This window comes from Schistocerca americana, chromosome 1 (assembly GCF_021461395.2).
Source record: "Schistocerca americana isolate TAMUIC-IGC-003095 chromosome 1, iqSchAmer2.1, whole genome shotgun sequence".
In the NCBI taxonomy this organism is placed as follows: Eukaryota; Metazoa; Arthropoda; class Insecta; order Orthoptera; family Acrididae; genus Schistocerca; species Schistocerca americana.
Genome location: NC_060119.1, coordinates 528,331,305 through 528,349,081, shown reverse-complemented (window position 1 = coordinate 528,349,081; position 17,777 = coordinate 528,331,305). Strand labels below are relative to the sequence as shown.

The 17,777-nt window shown below is 41.4% G+C and overlaps 1 protein-coding gene across 3 annotated transcripts in view; it reads right to left on the bottom strand.

Moving 5' to 3' along the window:
- LOC124605368 (nardilysin) overlaps window positions 1-17,777 on the bottom strand; it is a 391,451-nt gene that overhangs the window by 158,079 nt on the left and 215,595 nt on the right. For all 3 annotated transcript variants that reach the window (XM_047137001.1, XM_047137018.1, XM_047137009.1), the window contains exon 13: window positions 10,424-10,574. In XM_047137001.1, the coding sequence (XP_046992957.1) occupies window positions 10,424-10,574 (151 nt within the window). The remainder of the gene's footprint in view (window positions 1-10,423; window positions 10,575-17,777) is intronic.

Below are 17,777 nucleotides of genomic sequence, written 5' to 3'. Positions count from 1 at the left end.
AACTGTGGCTTTCATTATGGTTCAGTATTATGGCTTCTAAAATAAAACTCTTCATGCTAGACCTCAAACAGAAACTCACAATTAGAGAAAAACTGAACTAAGGTTCTTCGCTTAAAGCCAATGCCACTGCTAAAAGCCATTGCCACTGAGTCCACTGCTGAACTGGCAACTATTTATAACCACATGTTAACAGACAAAGAATAATCAAAAGTGTGTAGGAAAGCTACGATGAAAGTGACGAAGAAGAGGACACAAGAAGAGAGAACATGAAGGTGTGTCACACTGCTAGTGCTGAAGCTGCAGGCATCTTCCTGAAGTGTTATGCAACAACCGTGTACATGCAGTACCAATGCAATGCTTGTAAAGGCATTGTGCGACAGAACATACTGGCCGTTGCATGTCATCATTGAGACAAGTAAAAATTTGGGACATATTTCATAGTGAGTGATACTACTGTACATGTACGCATTCAAGGACTAAGTTTTCTACAAAAATTAATGTATCTTTGGATTTAATGAAGTATAATCCCTATGCGTTTACAATAAATTTAAGACACTGTCAACAGTCTGACACACTCATATGTGTAAGGAACGGTCAAATTAGCAAGTGCCTCGTGTATTTTTTATTATATTTCTATGCTAAGTACCTTGTCATTTCTAACTATAGCATTCTCAACTATGGGTCGTATAGCTATGAATGCCCATACAAGGTAGAAAACAATATACTGTAGATTTTGTAATTATCACATTAGGTGAGAAAAGAAAATAATGTTGAAAAAGACCTTAACTCAGATGACCACTCAGCTCACTGGTGGGAAAATGCTGCTGTTTTTCAACAGAAACATTCATTTGTTGAAAGCTTAAATGCAGCCAAAAGGAGAGAACAAACAAAGACTATTAAAAAACTGTTGAAGTTTTTACAAAAGCAAACATTTCAATTAAAGAGATCCCCAATCACCACTTTTCTTTAACAGTAAATTTAAAAGCACTAAGTCTTCATCTTCAGGCACCTAGCAGAACAACCTTTCAAATTTGAATGTCACATCATTTACACACCAAAAAAAAGTTATATAAAATTTCACCACAAATAGATGCAACTTTACCAAATATAAATGCTACCAAGTGAAAATAAAGTTACAGGTGTTTGTTGAATCTTCCTCCCCTATAATTTTTTTGTGCAAAAATTAGTTTTTTTACTAAAAAATGATTTAATGGAAATATTTTTCTGTGCTGAAAAGGACATGTAGCTCAAATATAAATATCTGTTCTACTCTAAATTTCAACAATGAAACAATTCATCATAAAAGCCAGATTGAAAAAAATCTTCAAGTGGATGTGAGAAGTGATACTGAATGCATTTAATAAATTAAATAGAGTTTTTAAAACAAGTTCCTGATGTCTGCAAAACAAAGTTGATACAATCAGGTTGTATTACACGGTTTTGATTGTTTGCAGTGATAGATGTCAATGCGGAAAAAATTGAAATCTGAGGATTGTTCAGTGAATAGTAGAGTGTGAGTGTGTGTGTGTGTGTGTGTGTGTGTGAGAGAGAGAGAGAGAGAGAGAGAGAGAGAGAGAGAGAGAGAGAGAGAGAGAGAGAGAGAGGGGGGGGGGGGGGGGGGGTACTGGGAGAAACAGAAAAAGAGGGGGGGGGGGGTACTGGGAGAAACAGAAAAAGATAAGAAAAGACCAAAACTGTGAAGTAATGAAAGTTGAGTATATGACGGTAGAACACATAAGCAACACAGATGTTATGTAATACATGGATAATACAACCTACACTATTATATAAAAATACATTGTCGTTCAATGTAGTTACTAAAAATCTCTGAACATACATTTGCTTCAAATTTTTACACAATATGTTACAGTCCTGGATTTTCCATTGTTTGATTATGGCTAACAGCTTTTCTTTTATTCAGTGCTGTTTTCCTTTTTTCCCCTGCATTACTATATTCAGTGTCCATCCCATGTTTCATATGTCACCTTACAAACCACACTGCTCGCTCTACTTCGAGCCACAGTGTATCAACTGTCTCGGCCACTCACAACACATGGCTACAAGACCTTGCTGATTGTTGGTGCAGTATTTCACATCTCACATTAATCCCACCTATATCACTATTCCTAGACCTTCAGATTGATCTCTTTTTGCATAGTTTCATGTGTTATTTCCTGTACCTACCTGTCCCACATGAACTCGTATTTCACTCCTTCTCCTCTCTATTCCAGTTCGCACCTACTAACTTCACCTAATCTAATCACATCTGCTGCCCCCTTCTTCCCACTTATCCACACACAGACCTGCAACCCACTTTACAATCTTTTTATTTATTTTTTCTTTGATCGCAATGTGTCTTCATGCCAATTTCAGTTGGTTTTCGCATTTCACTATTGACCTATTCGCTGTGATTTCATCTTGTTTTCCCGTACTTCATCTGTTTCATTCTCTTCGTGATTTTTTCCCATGTGTTTGGGTGTACTTTTGCAAATATTTTTGGATGTCTTTCTATATTATTTACGTATTTTTAAGCATTTTTATCCTCCACCATGGATCCTTGCTCCTCCTACCAGCGTCAATACAGAAAATTTTCCTTATCCCTAGCCAGAACACAGTCCCACATACTGTCCCTGCATTGTTGCTTGGTTCATGGAATGCCCCTAAATGACCTTACCATCAAATTACCCATCTCACCCTCATCGACATAGTCCTGCAAAACCATATCAATCAGGCCCAAACCACCTTGAAATACCTCCTCTCAATCCGTACAATTCTCCTGCTATTCAATCCCAAATTCCTGGATCCGATATTACACATTGAAGCTCTTGCCCTCCACAAACTAGAGCAACATGCAGAACATCACCTCAAAAAACTCTCTAACCTAATCACTTCCTACTCCCACCGTGGACTTCCACTATCCACCATCTCTACGGCTACCTCCCCCACATCCCCTAACTGACAAACCATATCTCACAGAGCTACTATATTTATCCCATCCTTAAAAACTCCACTCCACTCCAGAATCCAGAACCTAAGACACAAAACACAGTAATGAATCCTTCCTCCAGAAGCCTTAGCCCCACAGAAGTATCAGTCCTTTCCGATGGTCTCACCTTTTGCCCCATCAACAAATTCAATCATGCAGGACATGTTAAAGTACCTTCTCCTGCTCCCTTCAGTGGATTCACTTTTTCATTGCCAGCCCTACCAATCAGAGACCAATGCTGAACCCTGCCTGACTCAATGCACCCCTCCATCCAACTGTGATCCACCCACACTGACCCAAATCACTCCCTGTAATCTTTCCAGAATTTTTTAACCTTGAACCTTGCCTCATCATCATTCCCCAAATTCTTCAGCATGCAAACCAACCTTACATTCACAGAAATCACTGCAATCCACCACCTAACCATTCCCAACCTTATAATCCTAGCTGCTGACAAAGGCTCCATCACTGTTGTTTTGAACACAAGGACTACTTGGCAGAAGGACTCTGCCAGATTCACCCATCTACAAACCTTGCCACAGTGACCCCATTCCAGAAATCTCTAGTCTCTCCTCAAATCCTTTGGCCCATCCCTCCACTCCCTGCACTCCTACCTTCTAAATGTCACCTAAAGACCATAAACTCAACCACCCAGGATGCCCCTTTGTGGCCAGTTACTTTGTCCCCACTGAGAGAATCTCTACCTTCATCCTATTACCCACAGCCTATCCTTCAGTATAAAATATACCAACTATTTCCTCCGCTGACTCTCCACATCCACAATTACTTCTCCTTTGAATGCACTGCCTACAAACAAATCTGAGGTACAGCTACAAGCACTCGCTTGGCACCGTTCTAAGCCAACCTATTCATGGGTCATCTAAAGGAATTCTTTCTAAACAGCCAGAATCTCAAACCCCTCACTTGGTTGAGATTCGCTTATGATATCTCCATGATCTTGATTGAGGGTAAGGATACCCTATCTACATTCCTCCAGAACCTCAACAGGCTCTCCCCCATTCACTTCACCTGGTCCTACTCAACCCAACAAGCTATCTTCTTTGATGTTGACCTTCACTTCAAACAAACCACCTTCCTTGATGTTGACCTCCACCTCAAAGACAGCCACATCAGAACCTCCATCCATATCAAACCTACCTCCACTTCAACAGCTGCCACTCATTCCATACCAAGAAGTCTCTTCATACAGTCTAGGCACCCTTGGCTGTCGCATCTCTGGTGACGGGTAGTCGCTCTCTAACTATACCGAGTCTCACCGAGGTCTTCACAGACTGTAACTATCCTCCCAATCTTGTACAAGAACAGGACTACCTGTGAAACTATTCATGTATTCTACAAGCTAAGCTGCAGCCACTAAGCTGCATTCGACATGGGCATGACAACCAACAAGCTGTTTGCCCACAAGAATGGCCACAGACAATATGTGGCCAGCGCCTGTGAGTGATAGCAGGTGCACGTATTATGAGTTAGTATAGTGATGTTGCTCGAAGTCTGGCCTCAGCAGCCAGATGGAGGTTTTGTGTGTGTGTGTGTGTGTGTGTGTGTGTGTGTGTGTGTGTCTATTTCAATCAATGAAGGCCTTGTTGGCCAAAAGCTAACTTTCTGACGGTCTTTTTTTCATGCGTATCCGTGACTCCGCATATCCGCTATATGGTGAGTAGCAACTCTCCTTTTCATAATACTGTCACACTGCATACTGGATTTTCCACTGTTTGATAAGCTGTATATTTTTCAATACATACAATCCACAAATATAAATGTCAAAAATGTTGAAAATCAAACAATGGAAAATCCAGGATGGAATGTTACAATATTATGAGAAGGAAAGTTGCTACTCACCATATAGCGAGATGCTGAGTCATAGATACGCACAACAAAAAGATTTTCACACTTAAAGCTTTCGGCCAATGGCCTTTGTCAACAGCAAACACACACACACACACACACACACACACACACACACACACACGTGCATACGCAACTCACACACACAACTGTAGTCTCAGGTAACTGAAACCACACTGTGACCAGCAGCACCAGTGCATGATGTGAGTGCTGACAGGGTGAGGGAGGGATAGCATCGTGGGGATGGCGAACTGTGAAGTGCTGCAGGTTGGGCAGCGGGCAGGGGAGAGGTGGGGAGGGGGGGAATAGCAGCAAAGGAGAGACATAGAGAGGAACAGAGAGAAATAAATAAAAAGAAATAAATAAAATAAAAAATAAATAAATAAAGGCTGGGTGTGGTGGTGGAATGATGGCTGAATGGGTGAGGACAGCGACTAATGAAAGTTGAGGCCAGGAGGGTAACAGAAACGTAGGATGTATTGCAGGGAAAGTTCCCACCTGCGCATTTCAGAAAAGCTGGTGTTGGTGGAAAGGATCCATATGGCACAGGCTTTGAAGCAGTCATTGAAATGAAGGATATCATGTTTGGCGGTGGGTTCAACAACAGGGTGGTCCACTTGTTTCTTGACCACAGTTTGTCTGTGGCCATTCATGCGGACAGACAGGCTGTTGGTTGTCATGCCTTCACAGAATGCAGCATAGTGGTTGCAGCTTAGCTTGTGGACCACATGACTGGCTTCACAGGTAGCCCTGCCCTCATGGGATAGGTGATGTTAGTGACTGGACTGGAGTAGGTGGTGATGGGAGGATGTTAGGATAAATACCCTCTGTACAAAAGCATATCGTACTCTGTGAAAGACATATAACATTATCTCTGTTGACTACACCTACAATGTCTTTGTAAATGGTTTTTAAATCTTAGTTTGTTATTCTTGATGTATGCTCTACACGGAAAATTGTGTGTGATATTAAACATGTGTGAGAGACTGTAAGTTTAGGAAAACTGTAAGTACATGTTCTTTCAAATTTTGACACTAACTACATATATGAAGATTGATAATCAACTAAAAATTGCGCTTTTTTATATAATGCAGTAAAGTCCAGAGAACAAAGCAGAACCACACAAATAAATGTGGCATGTCCACAGAGTAGTGCTGGAATGGGAGCAGGGAAGGGGCTGGATGGGTGAGGACACGAATAACGAAGGTTGAGGATCAAATGGTTCAAATGGCTCTGAGGACTATGGGACTTAACATCTGAGGTCATCAGTCCCGTAGACTTACATCTGCTTAAACCTAACTAACCTAAGGACGTCACACACATCCATGCCCGAGGCAGGATTGGAACCAGCGACCGTAGCAGCAGCGTGTTCCGGACTGAAGTTCCTAGAACCTCTCAGCCACTACGGCCGGCAAGGTTGAAGCCAGGAGGGTTACGGGAACGTAGGACGTATTGCAGGGAAAGTTCCCACCTGCGCAATTCAGGAAAGCTGGTGTTATTGGGAAGGATCCATATGGACAGGTCTTTCATCTATTACAGGGGTATGAGTCATGAGGTAAGGGATTCGGAGCCGGGGATGGACGAGAATATACGAAGGAAATGCTCTTCTGAGGCCTGACGGTGGGTCTTTGGGAGGTGGTGGGAGACTGGAAAGATAAGGCATGGGAGATGTGTTTCTGTCCACGGATGGAAGGATAATTACGGTCAGTGGAGGCTTCAGTGAGACCCATGGTATATTTCAAGACAGACCACTCGTCACTGCAGATGTGACAACGTTGGGTGGCTAGGCTGTACAGAAGGAATTTCTTAGTATGGAACAGGTGGCAGCTGTCAAAGTGAAGATATTGCTGGTGGTTAGTAGGTTTGATATGGACAGAGGTACTGATGTAGCCATCTTCCAGGTGGAGGTCAACATCTAGGAAGGTGGCTTGTTGGGTTGAGTACGACCAGGTGAGGAAATGGGGGACAATTTGTTGAGGTTCTGGAAGAATGTGGATAGAGTGTCCTCACCTTCAATCCAGATAGCAAAGGTGTCATCAATGAATCTGAACCAGGTGAGAGGTTTAGGATTCTGGGTGTTAAGAGGAAGGATTCCTCTAGATGGCCCATAGATAGGTTGGCATACGATGGTGCCATGCGGGTGCCTATAGTGGTACCATGGATTTGTTTGTAGGTAATACCTTCGAAGGAGAAGGTTGTGTACAACCTCAGCTCCCAATCCCTTACCTCATGGCTCGTACCCCTGTAATAGACCTAGATGCAAGACCTGTCCCATACATTCTCCCACCACCGCCACCTACTCCAGTCCAGTCACTAACATCACTTATCCCATCAAAGGCAGGGCTACCTGTGAAACCAGCCATGTGGCCTACGAGCTAAGCTGCAACCACTGTGCTCCATTCTATGTAGGCATCACAACCAACAAGTTGTCTGTCCACACAAATGGCCATCAATAAACTGTGGCCAAGAAAGAAGTGGACCACCCTGTTGCTGAACACGCTGCCAAACATGATATCCTTCAATTCAATGACTGCTTCACAGCTGGTGCCATATGGATCCTTCCCAATGACACCAGCTTTCCTCAATTGCGCAGGTGGGAACTTTCCCTGCAATACGTCCTATGTTCCCGTAACCCTCCTGGCTTCAACTTTGCCAGCTGTAGTGGCCGAGAGGTTCTAGGAACTTCAGTCCGGAACACGCTGCTGCTACGGTCGCTGGTTCCAATCCTGCCTCGGGCATGGATGTGTGTGACGTCCTTAGGTTAGTTAGGTTTAAGCAGTTGTAAGTCTACGGGACTGATGACCCCATATGTTAAGTCCCATAGTCCTCAGAGCCATTTGAACCATTTGAGCCTCAACCTTCGTTATTCGTGTCCTCACCCATCCAGCCCCTTCCCTGCTCCCATTCCAGCAGTACTCTGTGTACATGCCACATTTATTTGTGTGGTTCTGCTTTGTTCTCTTGACTTTATTGCATTATATAAAAAAGCGCAATTTTTAATTGATTATCAATCTTCATATACGTAGTTAGTGTCAAAATTTGAAAGAACATGTACTTACAGTTTTCCTAAACTTACGGTCTCTCACACATGTTTAATATCACACACAATTTTCCGTGTAGAGCATACATCAAGAATAACAAACTAAGATTTAAAAACCAGTTACAAAGACATTGTAGGTGTAGTCAACAGAGATAATGTTATATGTCTTTCACAGAGTACGATATGCTTTTGTACAGAGGGTATTTATCCTAACAACTCAATCATAATTTGGTTGTATTTCTTTACAATGGTGCTTATTTCTGTGAGTTACTATTTTTATTTGCGTATACTTTTGAAGCACCTAGAAATTCACTGATTCACTTTTAGTTTTTAAGTTCAATATCTTATCTTCATATTTTCTAAAATGTGAATACATCTTCATCTCTTCTAACATATCCATTTTATGCCCTTTATTTAATTGGTGGAGTACTTTGACATTTTGTTCTATTTCTTCAAATGGGTATCCTGTATTTTGTACATTTGTGGCTATTGCTGGTGTTCTGTGTGTAGGCTTTAATGTGCTCTGTGTACTTGGTGTTGAAACCTTGGCCTGTTTGTCCTAGGTAGAACACGGAGCATGCTTCGTGTGATATTCTGTATAATCCAGAGTCTGAGAATGGGTCATGATCACACTACATGTTATGTATTAGCTTTCATTATAGTTTATTAGATGCGGAAAACCCAATTTTTACTTTGGGGTTTTTGAAAATATTTGGAATCTTATGTGATAAGAGTGCCAATATATGGGATGCTAGATATATATTTGTTTCTATCTTTTTCTTCTGTGGTGTCTGGGTTGTTCTTCACTTTCTCTAGAGTTGTGTCAACCATGCAAGCAGTATAATTATTGACAACTGCAATCTGTTTCACTGTGTTTATTTCCTATTGCATGTTTTCTTGGCTTAAAGGTAGTTTGTTTACTCTATGTAGCACTGACTGTACACTGCCTGTTTATAGATGTTAGCTTGTGGTTGACTTGTCATAATATTCTGTGATTTTTTATTTTTTTCCTATTTTATTTTTATGTTGTTCAAACACAAAAAATCAAAGATGTACTAATACCTAGAAATGGCAACTTTGTCTCTCTTGACATCACAAACCTCTACATAAATATCCCGATGCAAGAAGTAACGTCTATTAATGAAGAACCTCTACTAAGATACAGCAAAATATCTATAACAGAAACCGATGAAATAATATGACCACTGCATTTAATACTAAACTGCTGTGGGATATTAGTGTGCAACTTAGCCTGGACTTGAACTAGCCCCTTAAGTTGGACAAAATTTCAATGAAATCAATCATTTGAATAGGTGTGGGTAGTGGTGTAAAATACCTGGGCAAATGCCCAAAATTCATAAGTGCAAAGGCATTTATGCATTCTAAAGATTAATTGATAAGCAGCACTTATAAAAAAAAAAAAGTAAGCTGATATTTTGTATTGGAAAAGGTGTTTAGCAACACTGCTTCTTTAGTGGTTGAGTAACCAAGTTGATAAAGCTGCTTGATAGTTATGGTAGAGTTATTTGAGGAAACAAATTGGACAAGAAAGATAACTTTTTACATCTTTAATGAGATCAGTTTTCTCTTCACAGCAATGCAATCATATGGAAGTAGATAAAGAATTCAGAATAACAGGAAACTATAGTCTATCTCGAATGTTCCTACATTTGACAATGGAGCTTTTTTTTTTTTTTTTTTTTTTTTTTTTTTTTTTTTTTTTTTTTTTTTTTTTTTTTTTTTTCCCCATGAAGAAACACATGCCAACTGTTTAATTCATTCAGTAATAATTTTGCTATCAATAATCATTCTTCAGTAATATTCAGAGATTGACACGGATTATGAAGTGTGTTGCATTATAAAACAATGACCTAAGGGCATTTTTTTTCCCCTACACTACCTATCACTACACAGCTGTTCAACACAGAGAGTGTGTGTGGTGGGGGGAGGGGGGGGGGGGGGCACGCATGTTAGAGAGAGAGAGAGAGAGAGAGAGAGAGAGAGAGAGAGAGAGAAGAACTGGCAGACAGAAAAAGGATATTATAAATGACAAGCAGCTGTCAGCAACACGTGCCCTTTCTTAGTACAGCATGTTGGAATGCTAGTAAAAAATCACCAATCATGCTTCTCTCTCCTTTCCTTATGTTCTTGGTAATAAAGGCAATGAATGCTATTATGACCATTTAAGTGTAAACATTTACTAACTTTTAATACCGGGAGTACCATCCCATCCCTTATTTTAACTGGTAAATTACACAGTCTAGCAGTAAAAACTTTAAAAAGTACTTTTTCATAAATGCCCAGATTTTGGGCCCTTAAGACTGCTTTGGTCAAATTTCTAAGCAAATGCTCACTTACAAATGTCTTGCCCGCTGGGAATTTGCCTGGCCCAAATCACTAGGTGTGGATTAGTAATTTACTATAGAACTTTTCTTGTGCTGTACCATAAAATGTGTGCGATTCCGACACAAAACAGATGACACTAATCCTGCAAGTTCACATTCGATTAAAGGATTGTAGTAAATACTTACATGCAATTTATGGCTGTATCCATCAATTTTGATAACAATTCCTCGTGGCTTTGCAGTAATAACTGTTTTCATTCCCACCACTTCAGCAGGATACAAATCTTCTGCAACATGTCGGTTGAAGATCTTCACAAACAACTCCAACATTACATAGCTAGGAAACGCAAAGAACTATTACAGCAAAACTTATATTGACTGTTAATTATTATTACAAGGCTAGTTAAATGCCATTATTGCCACATACTTGAAAAGCCAGTCAGAAATTTTAATTGCCATTATTAAAAAAAAATTAGATTGAAACTTTGGACTGGGTAATTTAAAACACTGAGGTCATAATGTGGAAAGTAGCACAAAAAGTTTCTATTCACATTGTGAATAATGATGCAGACAGAGAATCTTTGCAAATAAACAGAGAATATGCAATGATGAAGCTTTTTAAAGTGAAGTGTGGCACGTCATTCTGGAAATGATATGTCCCATTTCCCTTCTCTCTACTGGCCAATGAAAGATGTCTGCGAGTTAAGGTAGTTAGTAAGTAGGAAGCACCTCACTTTTGGGAGGTGTTTAATGGTGAGTGCAGATCAGAGTTGTACCAATTCTGTGCCATCTATGAGACAGGTCTCGAATGGGTGCTTATACCCACTGGGTGGAGTTGTCTGCTCATTGGTGACACAGATGAGGGCATGGAGAAAATGTGATCTTCACAACGTCAAAGAAGTACTTGCCAGAGAACAAATGGTGTTGAAATATATTTGTACCAATTGTTATTTCCTGGATGGACTCTCATTGATACATATTCTCTTGTCTCACTGGAATACAAGCAGATACAGTTGATCTATATTTGTCTTGAACTGTATATGATTGGTAATACATCAAGTTCAAACTATCTTGGCATATTATTCCAGTGTATACATTGGAAAACAGAATTCTCTTTCAGCACCTTTAAACACAGAAGGAGAAGAGTCTACTGGGAAGATCTGATCCATGGTTAAAGGAGTACTGATTAGCAGGATCTTTTAAGCTCAAGAATTACAGCAACTGATAAATACATTGCAAGTCCTCTGATGAATTTAAATTACAAAAATTCTACAGATCGAGCAATGAACTGTTTTACCTATGAACACCTATCACCAAAATAGTAAAAGCAGAAAGAAACATTTCAGTTGAGGATGTGACAGGATGTGAAAGGAAAAAGGTGTGAAAAAAGTATGGAAAAGAAGATTACAGAATTTTTTCCCCCTTTTTACGAAATTAAGCAAGAGGATATGTCATTGCTCAGGGCAATCAAAGTCAACAACAGAAAGTCTAGCAAAGCACATGCTGTGGGGTTGGATTCAAATCAGTAAAATATTAAAGTAGAAGATGTTTGTGTTGTTTGTAATTAGAAAAAGAAGAAATTATTTTTATAATAGGAAGATATGAATTTTGATTGTACAAAGCAAGAGAGTCAGCCACTAAAACACTGTGGGTGTTAATGGATTAGTAGACATCAGTCACATACACACATTTGCAGTTGCAATGCAGAAGAGTTACATTAGTTTTTGAGAAGTAGTGAGCCAACTTTGTAGCAGAGGACGGACCCCTTGGCAGCGGTTTAACTCGACATGCGGTCTATAGTGCCACTAGTTACCTACCACCTGCTATACCATGGCAGTTTCAACATCAGCCCACTACAACTGATTTCCATGAAGCATCTGCAGCTTGCCGGCATATCCACAGCAGTTCACTGCAGCACAAGGTTACAACATCAAGTTATATGTATTAGTCACAATTCTTCCTATTTTCCTGTTGCTGATATATGTTGACAGGTAATACAATTTGTTAGTCAACCTGCAGACTTTTCGTAGGTTATTTCTTCAAAGTACTTTCAATATATTTATTGGTCACCATAACTCCTGTGCTGAAACGGTACACTAATCGATGCTCCTTAACCATGGATCAACTCTTTTAAGTAGACTACTTCTCCTTTTGCATCTAAAAGTACTGAAAGAGATTTCTGTCATTCAATGTATCCACTGGAATAACCTGTCCCGATAGTTTGAACCTGATGTATTGCCTATAATATACAATTCTAGATGATGACAAACTGACTAAATCTGCATGTATTCCGGACAGGCAAGAGAATGTGTGTCTCTCAGAGTCCATCAGGGCAATACCAACTGGTAAAAATAAATGTCAACATCAGTTTTCTCTGGAGAGCATTTCTTTGACTTCTCGCAAATCGTATTAAATCCTATTCTCTCCACGTCCTTCACCCGCAATACCAAAGGACAGACTTCTACCCCAGCAGGTATAAGTGTCCATTTGCAGTCCACCCAGCCAACAGCACTTGATCAGTGCAACTCCAATCTGCACAGACCATAAAGCACCTCCCAAAAGTAAGGTGCTTCCTACTTGCTAACTACCTTAACTCATCAGCATCTCTCATCAGCCAATGAACAACAGGGAATGACAAGTCACACTTCAAAAGCCTAAGGCAACAGACTTACGACAAAAGTTAGCATCTGATAGTTCATCAAATACATTATGATACATAACTTAGCATTTCCCTGCAGCTAAAATAAACACAGTAGCACAGTTAGATGGTTTGGGCACACTACAGGTGTTTCACACCCAAATGACAATAGTAAGGCATGAGCAACAGCAAAATACACTAAACAGGACTAGAAAAGAACAACTGACAGTAAAGGTAACAAAACTATGACAAACCATGTGAGGACCCACACCAAAGCATGAAAAGAGGTTATCATGTCAAGATTAAAAGGAGAAAATGATAGAACAACTTTAAAACAACATAGCAGACAGCCATGGCTGGATGATCATAGGAAGAAAGAGAATGAACCAGTCACTCTGTAGCACATTAAACCTCCAGCCTAAAAGCTTATGCCAGAGTCCAGACACATCCTATAACCTTAAAACTTTGACCACACTTGACTCATATCAGCTAAAATAGAGGGCAGATCCCCACCAAGACTCACTTCTGTCCTGTCATCGTAACAGAATGCATTCAATTAAAATATGGCGTACAGTGATTTGTGCACACTATAAGCCTCACAGAATCGGGAGTGTGGGGTCCTTTCACCAGACTAAAGCCATGTGCAAGGTGACAGTGCCTGAATTGGAATTATGTATGGACTACTTCATTCTGCGTGAGTGACTGGCAGGAGGAACACCACAGCTGGATACTTGACTTCACAGCTTATTGTTAGTCACTACCAACCATTCCTCCTCCCACACCTGCATGTACCTCTGACTTAACACAGAAATGACAGCCCACAGGGAAATAGCACAAAGTGTCACATTATGTCTGCTGCAGGCCTCCTCCAATCAGCTTCTTCAATTCCCTGAATCCCCACATGCACTGGCACCTAGAAGAATGACACCTATGTTGGAGGAAGTACAGTTGGTCATGTATCAGCTGCTACAACTTCTCAATTGGACGCAGGTTCTGCATTGATTTTAGTGTACCAAATGAATTCGAGTAGATGAGAAACTGTGTGCCCTGAGCAAACAGCATCTGCTCCAGTGCCTTTGGGAATGGGGAGGCAAATACTGATGACACAGTTGGGGAACATGACAGAACAGCCAAGGAAATCCCAATGTTTGGTGCCATCAGTGCACACCATTGTAAAACTATGAAGCCTATCTAAAATAGTGAAAAACACAGGCCCTCTTGAGGGGCCAAAGTGTACATCTGCTCCAACACTCATCTCCGAAAGGCAATCCTTCTTACGAATCCCACAGGGCCTCATTGCTCATTGCTGATTACAAAAAGTCTTTCCACTGGAGGCTGAGCTACAGCATAGTATCAGGCATGTATGGCATGGGCAGCATTTTATAAGTATGCCACAATATGATGTGGAATGGCGGCTCAGTGGCCTCTGTGCAGAGGCCCAGTTTGGGGCTTGTTTGGAATGCCCCAGTGGCTATCCAAATCCCTTCATGGTGCATCATGTCAAACATCTTTAAATAAGACAGTCTTGCAGAACCATAAATTGGGCATCCATAATCCAGTCAAGATTGTACAAAGGATTTGTAAAACTGGGTCAGACATGTCCTATCTGCCTCCATACCCTTCCCCCCATTAATTGTAGCTGAGAGATTTTAAATACTGTCTCTCTATCTATTGCTGACAAAGGCCTTATCGGCCAAAAGCTTTAATTGTGAAAGTTTTTTTGTTGTGCCTATCTGCGACTCAGCATCTCCACTATATGGTGAGTAGCAACTTTCCTTCTCAAATGTTGTTACATTCCATCCTGGATTTTCCATTGTTAGATTTTAAATACTCATTGCTTTGAGCGACCTTAAGGTCCTTAAGGCCCAGAAACCTAACTATGTCTTGCAATGAACAACAGTGTCCCTTGTCCTCAACTCAAAGTTTAAACCAGAATGGGAACAGTTAAAAATAACACACAAGACTTTTCAGTTGAAAACTAGAAACCCCTCTTTTCGGCATATTCATCCAACCATTGAAGAGTCATTTGCAGTTGATATTTTGTTGCAAGGCTTGAAGAAGAACAAAAGACAAAGGAGCCATCCACAAACAAGGAACACTTGACAGGACATTTTACTACTGATATTAGTCATGCTATTAATACCAAGGGCAAAGACTGTTACACTAAAAACACTACCTTGAGTGACACCATTCTCCTGCTCAAAGCAATCTGGGACGACATCACTGACTCTGTACTGAAAATAGCTAGAGGAAGGACTCTGTACTGAAAATAGCTAGAGGAAGGACTCTGTACTGAAAATAGCTAGAGGAAGGACTGAATACAAGTGGAAAGTTATCCACAAAACTCCCATTCGTGAAGTTGCCAGATGATAAGATGCCCCCAAGTAGTATCACAGGCCTACTCAATGTCAAAAAATATAGCCAGAAGGTGATGCTGGTGCAGTAAAGCCTGTTATATAGCCATCTCCAGAAAGGCCAGGTTATCAGAGGTGGAGTAATACCTGCAAGTGACTAAGGAGCTGCCTGGATTCTAAGATCCAGACAAGGCAGCAGTTGACCGTCCACTCCAAGGTTTTCCCCATGCAGCTGGTGAGGGCAACCTACAATAATTACTTGGGTGCCTGAGGTCTTCCCTGGGTTTTAAAAGTGTAATTAAAATTTTCTCTCACCATGAGTCAATAATGTGACCTGCCTCCCCAAATTAGGTTAAAAAGGGCGAGGAAGATTTCTTTGCTTTATCCTGTGAGGTGCTGTGGCCTATTATAACGGATTCTACTGTGATCAGGGCACGTGCCACATGCCACAGACAATGTGGAATTCAGCTCCACATGGAAAAGGGGGCAATTGTACTCTTCATCAGTGGTGGACCGAAAGTCCCAATAGCCCCTCTCAGCAGCCACTCTGTGGCACCATTAAACTGGATCCTTACTGGCTATGACAGTAACGTTGGCAAAACAGGGTGCCATAGTCGGGGCAATGTATCATGGGCCAGTTTGGGGACTACTATTCTACACCTAAAGCAGCCACTGGGCACCTCCCTGCTCTCCCAAAAATCCTCCAGATGGTTTCCCATACAACAGTATGTGTTGAAAGGTTAATGGTTGTCAGGAACTGTTACCATGATCTCTTCTCACTTTCTCAAATCATTCAGTGCCATTTAGCCCTTGTTAGCCAAAAGGCTGTGAGGTTCTCTGCAGTTGGACAGCACTTGAACATACACCAAGCTGACTGCAAAGTGACAGTCATTACTCCATCAAGGGACAGGCAGCCTCTTCAGTTGCCCAGAAAACTGCAGAATGGATGTTTCTGTGGTGTGGTGGATCATTTGGATCTTATGATCCACCCACTCCTGGACACATTCATGATGTTCAAACTCAGCAAGGCATCTGTAAAGTGTCCAGTCTGCTCTACTGTGGTGTCCAATCTGCTCTACTGTGGTGATTTTCTGTCAGGCACAACACTGTGTGGCAGGTGAATCCAGATCGGAAAGTGATCACTGCCATGCAGGTCATCGACCATTACCACTAAGCAGTATGGGTGAAGGATGGAGAGCAAAGCAAGACATCAATAACACAGAACAACCCTGTTACAGTGCAGAAGTGAGTGCTCTATCCACTATTTAGCAACTATGCATGTGAGGACAGGAGAAGCCTCTCAACTGCTCTACCTCACAGACAGGGAGCTGTAGAGAACCGAATCATACTGTACATATTAGTATCACCACATAGGATGAAAAGGTTTGGGAGCTAAGTAAGGAGGTCATGGAGATCCATTCTGTTGAGCATGTTGTGTGGGGCAGGTAAAGGAACATACAGTCAACAGATGACATATATACATGGACATTGCAGCTGCTTGCAAGCTAGTCATGAGGGAGACGGGCAAGGAGTGACTTCTCCTTTAGCTCTCTCTCCACTAAGTTTGCCCTTTTTTTTGGAGAAAATGGCCACGTAGCTCAGGGGCATCAGATGATTTGAAATTAGTCTCCTGAAGACATATACACAGTGATCTATCTTGAGCCAGTAGATGTATTTCCTCCATATGTGTCCTGAACCCTTGCAAGTTCCACCGAAGTATAAAAGCCATCTTATAGGTGATGTTTACCCCTGCCTTGCCCCCTGTCATTCAACCATGGCCATGAGACTAAAGCACAGGCCGGTTCACTTGAGGAATTCGCTGGTTCTCTCAGACAAATGTCGACATCCATACCAGCAATGGTATGTTCATACTCAAGAGCCTTCAGACAGGACCAAGGTCACAGGGTCCATTCAGAGCGGATTATTTGGACTGTTGGTCTTCGTCCCTTGCTTGGCTTTCGGGGACAGTGGCACGGCTGATGTAACAGAAACACACTGCTGGATTTCTTCTGATGTCTGCCAAGAGAATTGCTACATTGGCCAACATTACGGTCAGTAATTATTAATGTTGCAGCAAGAGGAGGGCTGTGTTGCAGGACCAGTGGCACAGGCTGGAAGCTGCATTTACAAGTGCAGGAAGATGTCCCCTGCTCAGCCATCATAATTTGAGTGCTAACACTGATTTTCTGGACATGTTGATTCAACATCAAGGCAAAAGATTTCACGAAACTTGGTGAATGATCAGCATTACATTCCTTCTTCATGTCAGAGTTGAGACACGCTGGGTGACTTATTCCCTGAATCGTCTTTCCTTCAGCAAAGATCAAACAGTGCCTGCTGCAAACAGGATGGGCCTGGAAGTAATTAACACACACTGGCAGGCCATCCATTGGAAACCTTGTTCATGAGCCACAGTGCGACACCTTCCACATGTAGCCCGATCACTACAGCCCACATTGGTGTGACTGAAGTGTTGGCAGTTGAAGCAGTGCTTGACTTTGGGATATAAGGATTAACCTTCATGCAGAGAAACCCCCCTGCTGCAATA